The following is a 12,500-nucleotide window of genomic DNA, read 5'->3' on the forward strand; positions in this document are numbered from 1 at the left end:
ATAAAACGAACCAAAAAAAAAAAAAAAAAAAAAAGAAATCACAGGATTTGTGAAAAAATTTAACATTTTATAAAGGCCCTAAAACTGTAATGTGTTAAACTTTTAATAAATTGTTGTAAGATTCATGAATTAATTAGACTTTTTGATGACTAATATTTAATTTTACCATTAAACATAATCCAGAAAAATGTAAACTGAATTTAGAATAAATTTCTTTTTTTAATTTTTGCTACATTTTTAATAAACAGTTGAATTAGATGTTCTTTTTGATTACTAATAGGGGTGCTCCGATTGATCGCTATGGATCGCTATCGCAGCGGCACCGTGAGACAATAAGTGTTATAGCTCTCTCTAAATGCACAAATGGCTTCAAATCAGCACATCGCGTCTGCACTAAAACCAGCTGCACAGCTGACACAGGAATCGTCACTTGCACAATCGAGGCAGTGTTGCATCGTCACTGAAGTTTATAATTTGCATTTCTTTTTAAGTCCTGCCAGTGTTTAAACCATTCAGCGCTTTTGCACACTCAAAGCGCACACATAAGGCCTCACAAGCAGCTCGCGAGTACCAAACTGTGTTTTAATGGTCAAACACACACATATGCATGTACAGAATTACCGGCTCCATGAGTATGCACGTAAACACAGGCGGTTTGGTCTTAAGTGAATGTAGACAGCTGAGATAGTTGTGTAACAGTATATCAGATCAGTGCAGAAACCAGACTAATAATCCTGCTGCTGTCTGATTTTTTTTCTTTGTCTGTTGTTGTTTGATTGACATTAATAACACTCACTGCTCTTAAATTACTAACTTTTGTAGCCTTAATTTTGTAAGGATTAATATGTATTTAACTTATTCAGGGAATACCGTCCAGTCTTGTTTTACATTTGATTCCTTATTAAAAAAAAAAAATTAATGAAAGCAGTTTATTTATTTCTGCTACTGCTTATAAATTGTATTATTTGTTCTTATTTTATTGTTGACTGTTTACTTGTCTTTTTTTGTGAAATCAATACAGAGTTTGAAATCAGGCTTGTGCTGTGTGCAACACTTGCCCCATTGTAAGAACAAAAAATGCACTGCATGACCAAATATTTAGGTGCTTCAAAAAGATCGGTATCGTTATTGTATCGGCAGACACTGCTTCCTGTGATCGATGATCGGCTCCAAAAATCCTGATCGGAGCACAATTAATTACCAATAGTTAAATGAAAACTGAATTTAGCAGAAACTAAGAATGATTTCCTAGTGCTCTAGAGACGGGAGTAAACGGACCGGCCTGCTCGATGATCTGCCCCTGCAGCGTGACCACCCTCCAGCGCTTGTCCTTCTGGAACGCCACCCGCGTGGCCTGCTCCAGGTCTCTAGCCACCAGCGTGTCCCTGAGAGCGAAGTAGAACGCCGGCCGCACGCTCTCGTCCTTCACGCGCACCATGTCAAACAGACGAGGGATGCTCTCCGGAGTGGAGATGGAGCCCATGCTCTGCTGCCACACTTTCATCTGAACAACACCAAACACCATCAGCACTGGACACACGGGAGGAGACTCCAGAACATCATGCCTTATCATGAGGTCATTCACTCACCTTGTCTAGACCGATGAATGTGGCCACACCGATGTTCTGGGTCTTCAGGAACGTGACGCATCTCTGCGCCGTGTCAATGGGGTCCACTAAGATATTATCCAGCGAGCCGCAGCTGGAGGAGATGGCCACGTCGTATTTCTCATCAACAGCTCCCAGATCACCCTGTTGAGACAACGACAGGAACGTGAACATGTTTAACTGCACAGAAAGACTCTCTAGCCGAGCTGAACGTGAGGGACGCACCAGCCGTCCCAGGATGCCCGGGATCTTCCCCGAGCGTTTCTGCTGCATGAGGGAGTCCAGCACTTTGTTGCGGCTGCGGTTTGTGGACAGAGAGCTCTTGGCTTCAGCCACCTTCTGTCTCATGTCTCCAACCTGCAGCCGCTTCTGCTGGTCCTGCTCAGAGATCTGCTCCAGCTCCTGCTCGTCCTGCAGCACAAACACACACAGTTTCACAATCAAAGCCACATCTATTGGACAGACAACAGGAAGATGGATGCGAAAGACGTTTAACTCCCTCGGTTTTCTAGAGTTCTGCTAAGTATTTAATCAAAATCATCTGATGATCTTCTATTACAAGTGACTTCACACAGACCTTCTTGAGCTGCTCCTCACACTGAGGTATTCTGACGTTGAGGTGCTTGATGGCGGCTCTCCTCTCTCTCAGCGTGTCCACAGCCTCCTGCAGAGCGTCTTTGGCCTGGTTGAGCTGGCTGACAGCCGTGTTGTGCTGACTCAGGTAGATATCCAGCTCTGACTGAGCCACATCCATCCGTGAGCGCGTCTGGTTCACCGTCTTACTCAGCTCCAGCAGCTCCTGCTCTTTCTTCTGCAGGAACACCACACACAAGCAGCAAAGATTGAGCAGGTACTATATTCTTCAGAAAAACACTAAACCTGTCGTCTTCATTATTTATTATGTTTGAATACAACCACCGGTTACTGTTTATATTTCAAAACCAAACTGGAGTAGTGTTAAGTGTTTGTACAACTCTACAACTTTTTAATTAAGTGTTGATAAGTTTGATTAATAGATTATTAAATACAATTTATTTTCAATTTCAGTTTGCAGCCAAGTGCATCTTGAATTTATGGTTTTGACCCAGAATTTTCATTTTGATGTGAGCAGCGTGTGGGAAATGTACTATATTGTACAAATAACCTCTTGCATCCAGCTCAAATCTACATGTGTGCACGTTCTGCATGCTCTCCATTAATTGCATTATGAAGTCGGAGCACAGTTCAGATGATGGAGTGCTATCGACTGGCGTCACACATTCTCATGCCATGTCTGTGAGTCATTCTCTCACCTCTTTATCTTCCTGCAGGCCGCTGGTCTCCTCCTTCAGGCTCTCCATCACCTGAGCCAGCTTCTGCTCCTCCACCAGCTTCTTCTTCTCCAGCTCCTCCTTCTGAGCAGACGCCTCCGTGATGACCTTCTCACTGCTCGCGGGAACGCTCCTCACCTCCTCCAGCTGCACAGAACACAAGCGCTCATGAAGATCTACAGTCGTGAACCTCAGAGTCTAGCTGCTCATCTTCTCTAGATCGGGACGCCTCACCTTCTCCTTGTCCTTCTGAAGCTGCTTCTGCTGTTTCTTGGTTTTGCTCTTGGTGTGTTTGAGTTTCTCGCGCACCTCCACATCCTGCAGGTCCAGCTGGGTAAATTTCTCCTTCTGGCTCTCTATGAACTTGGTCAGCTTGGTCAGTTTCCTTCCGAGGAAAAACAACATCCACAACACTCCTCAACTATAAGACAGCTGCTAAAACACAACGGTCTGAGCAGCAGACGACACCCAAATACTAAAGCATCAGGCATTATTCAGGCTTTTAGAGGGACGAAAAGGTCTCACTTCTCCACGCCCTTCAGCTCCTCGTTCTTGGTCTTCATTTCTTCTGTCAGCTGGCTGCTTTTGTCACTCAGTTCCTTTGTGTCCTCCTGAATCTGCTGTTTCTCAGCTTCTTTGGCGGACACACGCTTCTGTAGATCATGTCTGTAGAAACACAAACGTCACTCCGAATAACCAAACCTTCTGCAGGAAACCCAGCGCATCTCTGATGGAGTAGCAGCACAATGCCATTGCTGAGGCTCTAATTCACTGCACACAGCATGAAATCATTGAGTTTGACTATGAAGAGACAGCACACATTCATTATGAAACAGTTACTAATAAAATTTAATCTTAACACTGACCTGTTCAGAAATGAAATGAGTGGCTCTCTTTTGAATTGGGTCACTGAATCATTCACTCAACAAATTCATTCAAAAACAGGGTATTTTTGTCAACTGAATCATTCACTCAACCAATTCATTCAAAAACAGGGTATTTTTGTCAACTGAATCATTCACTCAACCAATTCACTCAAAAACCGGGTATTTTTGTCAACTGAATCATTCACTCAACCAATTCACTCAAAAACCGGGTATTTTTGTCAACTGAATCATTCACTCAACCAATTCACTCAAAAACAGGGTATTTTTGTCAATCAAAGCTGTTCACAGGTTTGAATGTGTCTTACACGTAGAACTGACAGAGCAGGTTCCTCTTCTTAAAGACATCGTTCTCTAAGCTGAGGAACTCCACGGCTTTATTCTTCTCTCCCTCCAGAGCGCTCTTCTCCTTCTCCACCAGCTTCACTCGATTCAGCTGCACACAAACACACATACTACAACTGACACGGTTCACAGCAAAATCAAGCCGTTTACATGCTGTGTGATAAGACACAAACACTTTTGGTCAAAACCAATAAGTGATACAGTGCACCAATGATGTCCTTCTCCAGCCAGTACCATATTGGTTTAACCGGTACGGTACCGTATCGGTACCTGAATTTCAGTGCTGGTACCTTTTTTCGGTACTTTACTCTAGTGAAACAATAAGTCCAAAAGTCTCAATTTCAACATTTTGAACAATAGGGCCCTACAAACCTTTTCTTTCTTTCTTCATTTTTCTTAATTCTAAATCTAAATTTGGATTAACTTGTTTAAAAACCTTTCAAGAGTATCAACAGAATAAAACCATTTTCTCAGGAGTAGACATATTGCAACCCAATAAAATGTTTGACAGACAGTGAGCTCTGACATGATGTAAATGTGTCTTGTGTTGTGTCCTGTATATACAGTGGGTACGGAAAGTATTCAGACCCCCTTCAATTTTTCACTCTTTGTTATATTGCAGCCATTTGCTAAAATCATTTAAGTTAATTTTTTTTCCTCATTAATGTACACACAGCACCCCATATTGACAGAAAAACACAGAATTGTTGACATTTTTGCAGATTTATTAAAAAAGAAAAACTGAAATATCACATGGTCCTAAGTATTCAGACCCTTTGCTGTGACACTCATATATTTAACTCAGGTGCTGTCCATTTCTTCTGATCATCCTTGAGATGGTTCTACACCTTCATTTGGGTCCAGCTGTGTTTGATTATACTGATTGGACTTGATTAGGAAAGCCACACACCTGTCTATATAAGACCTTACAGCTCACAGTGCGAAGGGGGTCTGAATACTTTCCGTACCCACTGTATATTATAGTATATATATATTTTTTCTTCAAATAACAAGAGAGTAGGTCTGCAACGGATCACAAAACTCACGGCTCGGATCATATTACAGATTTTGAGTGACAGATTGGGTCACTTTTCAGATGAGAGAAAAAAAAACTTGGTTCTTTAAATGCCATTATTTAAAGAACACTTATCTTCGACACCACAGCAAACACTAGCAGCATATAAAGATGGAACGATTCACTCAACTCACGATGCGATACGATTCACGATACTGATTTCACAATACAATTTTCTCACCATTTTTTTTAACAAAAAGAGATTGAAGACAAATTATAAATGAAAAGGTGTCCTTTTATTATACCTCAGACAAAATGCTGCACATCTCTTTGGTGAAATTCAAATGTCAAATAATGAATCTAACTTAATTGAATAGCCTCTTCATGTGCCTGAATGGTTTAAAACACCTGAATGTTTAAATCGGCAAGACTTAGAAACACGTGCAAATGATCAACTATGATCCGTTTCACCCCTACAAGCGAGTGAACAACGCGAATCAAGGAAGGAATCTTATATCACTATTCAAGATAGCCCGCAAAACACACCAGCCCTGGGACGTCGGGCTAGCGACGGGTTACTCACTTGTTCTTAGAGCCAAAGTAAAAGGGTAAATCTACTGTGAGATCCTGGCCTGTGTGAAGCAGCTCATGAAGGTTTCTGCTGCATACGATCACATGCTGATTGATGGCTGTATTGTCGTACCTTCTCTCCACGCTGCTCGTTCAGTGACTCCACTCGACGGCAGAGGATATTAATGGGCTCTTTGAGACGACAGGAGCCGATGATGTCCTCCAGATACTCCAGCATGCCTTCATCGTGCTCCGTCTGTCCTTTGGGCTTCATCATGGCAATCTGCTCCACCTCGCCCTGACAATGACACGACAGCACTTACACACACTGATCCTGAGACCTAATCGTGGCTGAGCACGGAGACGTTAAACAGTCACTACATGTCCTCTAAAGATTCTGCTATTCTGTTGCAAAAGCAAACAAACATCGAGCAATGCAAAAATACTACATATAAACGGTTTTCTTTTAACCATTCACCAACCATTATTGCACTGCAATTAACCAGTATCTCTCATTAATTACCTAGGCTGTGACAACCCACCATAGTTCATATAAAAATATATTTACACCTCTAATAAACACTCAAGATCTCGTGTTTTGCACCACTGATTTGGCAATGCATCAATCAAACTAATTTGGAAATGCCGATACGGCTTTGTCACGTGATTGTCAATGCTTCTGGGAGTTTTTAGTTGATATTGCGCTCCATTCCTGCTACTACTAAACTTTAAAAAAAAGTTGCATTGCACAACCTGCATTGCACCATGTGATCGTCAGACTCGTTTTAGCTGTATGTTTCATATTTGATTGATCTCTGTTAACAGACTGAGATGACGACAGCGGATTATGCATTACATACTGGCTTCAATTTAGCTCAATTAATTTCTGGTATCCCAATTATAAGCCTATTTACAGTTACACCTATAATTTATCTGTGTTTAAACTAAACTCATTTAAGCCTTGCCAGTTTAAAAATTAAAGAGCCAGAAGACGTGAACTCGCGCGCGCAGTGAGAAGATCTGTGCGCGCTCATCCGAAGCACGTGAACCCGTGTCTCAGAACGCATGCAAATATTAAGCTCTCTGTGAAGTATTGTGCTTGAATGGACAAATTCACACAAAAATTGTGTCAAAATGCCCGTCTTGGTGAGGATCCTAGCAGACATAGTCGGCTGAACATACAGTATCAGTGCGTTCTCTTAAAGTGACAGCACTTTCTTAATGTTAATCAAACCGCAACAACACGGAAATCACTCACTGCTCTTGATTGAATAACTTTTGTAACTTTAATAAGGATTAATCTTTAATTTATACAGTCAAATATGCAGTTATTTTACATTTGATTACTTTATTCAATTTCTGTACCTAAAAACTAATGATAGACCTACCTAAAAAACCTGAAAAGCACGGTTTATTTTATTTGTATCTTTGCTCTGTTGTATTTATTTGTGCTGTTGCTTGTAGTTAGATTTGTTCTTATTTTCTTAATATTTATTTGACAATATAGTTTTTTCCCTAAACATAGCACATACCGAACCATACTGAAACCGTGACTCTAAAACCGTGAGTAAGTTGAACCCCTAGTAGCTACATATATGCATCATTATCACTAGGCATGTGATACCACTGCTGATGTAAACAATGATCGGCTATGCATGCAAGAAACTGCTGTGTCAATTCTTTCAAATTAATCATATAAAATTGCATAAATTATTCTTTAACTGACCACAGAATTTAAAGGGAGAAGGTTTCATTAAAAACATACATTTTAACATTTGATGTTAAATTGATGTTAAATCTAAAACTTTTTTTTTTTATAGAGAATTGTTCTATAGTCTATACAGTATTTAATGCAATTATATCAGAAGTAACTAATTAAATGACAGTAATGAATTACTGAGTAATATATTACACCCAACACTGGCCATGCCAAGTGCTGAGATCCTGTCGAGCCAGTCATGATGAAAACAGTCTGCGTTTTGACCAGCGACTCGTAGGGCTGGGCGATTTTTCAGATTTTGTCGATTAATTCGAATTTAATGTTTTGCCATGATTTTATTTTTTTATAAATCGAGGAATCACGATATTGAATAGAAATATTACCAAGCGTTAGAATTAGACACTTTGACAACATGCCAATGTTAACAGTAAAGAGAAAAGAATGATACGACCGCACGTCAGCGCACGAGATGAACCGCTCACGTGTGGTTATCGCTAGGTGCCGTTCACACTGAATGCGCTTTTGTGTTGACAGAGATGCGACGCGGGCAGTGGAATAGGAAAAAAATGCAGGAAGATGGGAGTTGAACTTCTTTTAACTTGAGCACCAAGTTTTTAGAAAACCATTTCATGCATGAGACGCGAGCGCAACAGTCAAACGCGTCCATGTTTACACAGAAAAAACGATGGAAAAGCAGCGCAATCGAATGAAAACCTGTAAAGAACTACTACTGTATGTCTGAAAGTTCATGTTTGCATAATGTTGACAGGCTGAAAGCTGCTGTTCACTGTTTTTACAGAACATTTAGTTAACATTTAGTCTAATGGTGTTAAACCTTCAGTAATTTTGAATTTGAATTACCTTGACTTTTGAGATTTTTTAAAAGCATTTTCCTTGTATTATTTCTGAACATATAATATGTATAAGACAATTTTGTAGCAAGGTCTCCTTGCTTACGTTGAGCATACCAGCTTATTTCTGGTTCAAAAACATATGGCTTAATTAAACCAATATTTCCACTTGCCATTGTGTCAAACTATGGCTGCCGGAAGAGTTTTCGAAATAAAGAATGTTTGGTGAAGCTAGTGGAAATGTGCTTAATCAACTGAATTAACATGATCCTTAATTAAATAATTAAAAATAAAATGACTTGCATTGTCACTGTCCTCGTGAAAATTCCGAAAGCTTATAGCGTGCACATGCACACCATCAGAGCAAAATAACTGAGCAAAATAATGCTCAGGTTTTAAACGAACCACCACAAGTAATATCTGTACAAAAACCGAACAATACTGGAAAATAAAGAGTAGTGCTTCCCAGCATTACAGGAAGTGTGCTCCAATGACAACAGCTGGAGTCATGGACCAGCAGCACTCACAGTGAATAATGATGTGAAGGAAGTGAAGGAGGCTGGCTCCTGCCTCACTGAAGCAGCACACACAATATCGGGGCTGGCCTTGACTTTAACACGCCAATATTTACGTGCTGCTAAAGCGAGGAAGGTAGAGTGGACAGATGTTGACCTCTGACCTTTTTGGACAGTCCATGTGTACAGGCCTTGTGCAATTGTCAGGTTTAGCATTTGAGAGTCCCTTAAAACTCTAGAGCAGCAAATGATGGTTTGCACCTTCCCTCATGTTGAAAACCATGACGCGCTGCTATAGCGGTCTAAGGTGGATTTAGCCCGGTTTAGCCTGTTCACGACTCTCCAGAAAACACGAGAGGCCAACAGCAGAGATGAAAGCATGCAGAGCTTCAAGAGAGGTGACGGTGACATGATTACCTGCAGGATGAGGAAGCGGTTGTGGTCCAGGTCGATGCCGTGGCTGCGCAGCAGTGTGCCCACATCTTTGAAGGTTGCTTTCTTGCCACTGATGTGATAGGAGGAGGAATTATCTTTGGCAGCAGTTCTCGACACGTAGAAAGAGCTGTTGGGAATGACATTGTAGTCGTCTCCTTCCTGAACACACAGAGGAGGACAACAGGGACAGGTAGACTTCAGGGGTTTGAAACACTCATCGAACTACCGACGTGACAAATACAGCTTGTATAGTACAAATATGCCATGCAGCATCTCAAATCATATAAGCTACTAAAAACTAAATCAGGGCCTGAATTTCAGCACAGGATTTCAGGAGTCCAGTGCTGCAAGTATTTATTCACTATAGCGTGTAGGCTGAAGGAGTAGATTAGTCCACAGAGATGAACAGACTCAATGCAAGACTGAAATCAAACTTTCTTGCGCGGTGTAGGCTACTGCACGACCTCAAAACACCATCTAGAGTCCAAGCTGTGCTATCTAAAGTACCTCTCTAATAATATAAATATGATTTAGCAGACAAAACTTAACCAGTAAGAAGCATAATGTATAGGGTTCTTCAACAAACTGCTTAAAATGTGTATTGAACAAACACAAATACAGTGAGCATGCAAACTTTTAGAATAGTGTTTAAATAAAATAAAAGTGGGGAAACTAAACTATTTTGTGAGCAAATGTTTAATATTTACACAAAAATAAGAGAAATTTTTGACAACGCTTTAGATGAAGTGCTGACAGTGTAGATATAATTTGCACTGCCATTTAAAAATAACCATATTTATGGCCTTTAAAATTAAAGCGTGAATTTACTGTGGAGACTTCATACTGTGGAGGCTCTTCATATCTAGGCCTGGCTCACCTTGTCGATGATCTTCTGGAGGTGCACCTCCACAGTGCAGCTCTGGATGTCCGGATGAGCGTCAGAACTGTGGATCAGAACCGACAGCTTCTTCGAGCGAATCTTCTGAGCTCTGTATCCAAACACGAACAGCATGGAGTCGATCACGTTGGACTTGCCACTGCCGTTTGGACCGATGATGCAGGAAAAGCGCTGATGAGAGAAAAGTTTAAACAAAACGTCATGCAAACAGCAACTCATTTCAAGGTTTTCTTGCACTGATGTCAATGCATCAGCGACACTAAGAGAGGTGCTGCATTTGCAAGAGTGGAAACAACATCTATCAACAAGCATTTCAACACATAATCACTCTTAATGTCTGAATGACACTGCGTTAAAGCAAGTGACTTTTATTGTAAAGGTAGACATCACACAATCTTCAGAAAATGAATGTATGTTGCACACTGTTAACAGAATGACGAGACAGCCAATGGTGCCAAAAAAAAAAAAAGAGAGACGTTTAGGAGACAAATGACAGAACTGTTCAATGATTGTGCAGATTCACTTCAGTTCATTAAGTGCATAGTTTCTTTCTTCATCTTAAATTCACTGCTGTGTCCAGTGATGAAAGCATGTACATAGACTATGATCAACTGTATAAAAAAAATTCAAAATTTTCCCCAAAATTTTTATTTTATTCAAAATATAAGGTCATTTCAGTTTTTAAAATCATTTCATATTTTAAAAACAACAGTCCACAAGAGGGCGCAATTAAAAAATATACATCAAACAGCACTGTTTTATTGTCTATTGCAAACACCAAACCTGGCTACTAACTAAAGAGAATTGTGTTCAGTGTGAACAGACAGGGGAGGAAAATGAATTAAAGTGTGAAAGCACCATACAACTCTACTGCGTTACGTGTTCACGTATGACTTTACCTATGACTCTGCACTGTTTAACTTTGAAACAATAAATGCATTATTTGTGCAACTGATGCTTGAGACAGGGTTATTTCTGATAACTAAAGCCATAAAGAAAAAAAAAAACACTTTCATATTTTTCATATTTCAGCTAGTTGCTAAGGCAACATTTCCAATTTATTTACTAAAATAACTGAAACTAAATATATACATCAAACAGCACTGTTTTATTGTCTATTGCAAACACCAAACCTGGCTACTAACTAAAGAGAATTGTGTTCAGTGTGAACAGACAGGGGAGGAAAATGAATTAAAGTGTGAAAGCACCATACAACTCTACTGCGTTACGTGTTCACGTATGACTTTACCTATGACTCTGCACTGTTTAACTTTGAAACAATAAATGCATTATTTGTGCAACTGATGCTTGAGACAGGGTTATTTCTGATAACTAAAGCCATAAAGAAAAAAAAAAACACTTTCATATTTTTCATATTTCAGCTAGTTGCTAAGGCAACATTTCCAATTTATTTACTAAAATAACTGAAACTAAATAAAGTGAACGTATTAAAGGTCCCATGTTGTCAAAACTGAAATTTCCTGGCTTTTTTTCATGATAACCGAGGTCTAGGTGCTATGTCACTACCATATATACGTTTCAAAACAGTCAGTCCACAGTAATATTCACACAGCCTGCTTAAAGTAGCTGTGATTTTTCACCAACCGTTGTGACTTCCGTAAAAAGTTGACGTCAGAACTACAGTCACCGCCTTCAGTCACCACCCCGAGCACCGCCCACCGTCCCACTCTCCTTTTGCCAAACCCCCAGACAACATTGCATCCATGCCATTGCTAACTGAGCAACAACAACATGGAAACATGTCGAAAAGGTTAACTTTAACCACGAAACCAGATCGGCCGACCTGTAACGTTAACGATCTGACAGGATTGTTACTATGAGGTAGGGCTGCACGATAAATCGCATGCGATATTTAACGCGCATCTTGTCAGAAAGCCGGTTCTGTAATCAGCGGTAAATCTCCATCACCTGCGGGCTTTCACATATTGAGATGGTTTTTGGTACTTATACCGCAAATATATATTCTTAAGGACATCAAAATCTAAAATAAAACTCCAGAAAGGTGTACAATATGGGACCTTTAACAAAAACTATAATAGCATATAAACGATTCTAACAGTATAGTAATAGCATACTAATGATACTAATAACACTGGTTTGAGTTTCATGTGAAGTACTTGCATTGTGGAATATGATTTTGTGTGAAGAACTGCAAAAAGTGTGAACTTGAGAAGTGACTCCACTAAAAACAAAACACAGCTGATTCAAAGACATGGAGCACAAGTGAATCAGAAAACTGAACTCTGAAGCAGAAAGGGCTGCGGATACCTTATGGAAGGGGCCCAGAATCTGCTCTCCGGCGTAGGACTTGAAGTTTCTGTTGACGATG

General features: G+C 40.1%; 1 protein-coding gene across 1 annotated transcript in view; it reads right to left on the minus strand.

Moving 5' to 3' along the window:
* The window catches only part of smc4 (structural maintenance of chromosomes 4), a 38,413-nt gene that overhangs the window by 20,535 nt on the left and 5,378 nt on the right, over positions 1 to 12,500 (minus strand). Inside the window, exons 3-14 of the mRNA XM_016503291.1 lie at positions 12,440 to 12,500; positions 10,130 to 10,321; positions 9,235 to 9,411; positions 5,865 to 6,029; positions 4,110 to 4,237; positions 3,443 to 3,583; positions 3,152 to 3,302; positions 2,900 to 3,064; positions 2,185 to 2,418; positions 1,833 to 2,018; positions 1,590 to 1,751; positions 1,279 to 1,504 (exon numbers count right to left, since the gene is read on the minus strand). The exon at positions 12,440 to 12,500 is cut by the window's right edge and continues 130 nt beyond it. Of these exons, the coding sequence (XP_016358777.1) occupies positions 1,279 to 1,504; positions 1,590 to 1,751; positions 1,833 to 2,018; positions 2,185 to 2,418; positions 2,900 to 3,064; positions 3,152 to 3,302; positions 3,443 to 3,583; positions 4,110 to 4,237; positions 5,865 to 6,029; positions 9,235 to 9,411; positions 10,130 to 10,321; positions 12,440 to 12,500 (1,988 nt within the window). The remainder of the gene's footprint in view (positions 1 to 1,278; positions 1,505 to 1,589; positions 1,752 to 1,832; positions 2,019 to 2,184; positions 2,419 to 2,899; positions 3,065 to 3,151; positions 3,303 to 3,442; positions 3,584 to 4,109; positions 4,238 to 5,864; positions 6,030 to 9,234; positions 9,412 to 10,129; positions 10,322 to 12,439) is intronic.

The sequence above is a fragment of the Sinocyclocheilus anshuiensis genome, unplaced genomic scaffold (genome assembly GCF_001515605.1).
Source record: "Sinocyclocheilus anshuiensis isolate Anshui unplaced genomic scaffold, SAMN03320099.WGS_v1.1 scaffold1570, whole genome shotgun sequence".
Lineage (NCBI taxonomy): Eukaryota > Metazoa > Chordata > Actinopteri > Cypriniformes > Cyprinidae > Sinocyclocheilus > Sinocyclocheilus anshuiensis.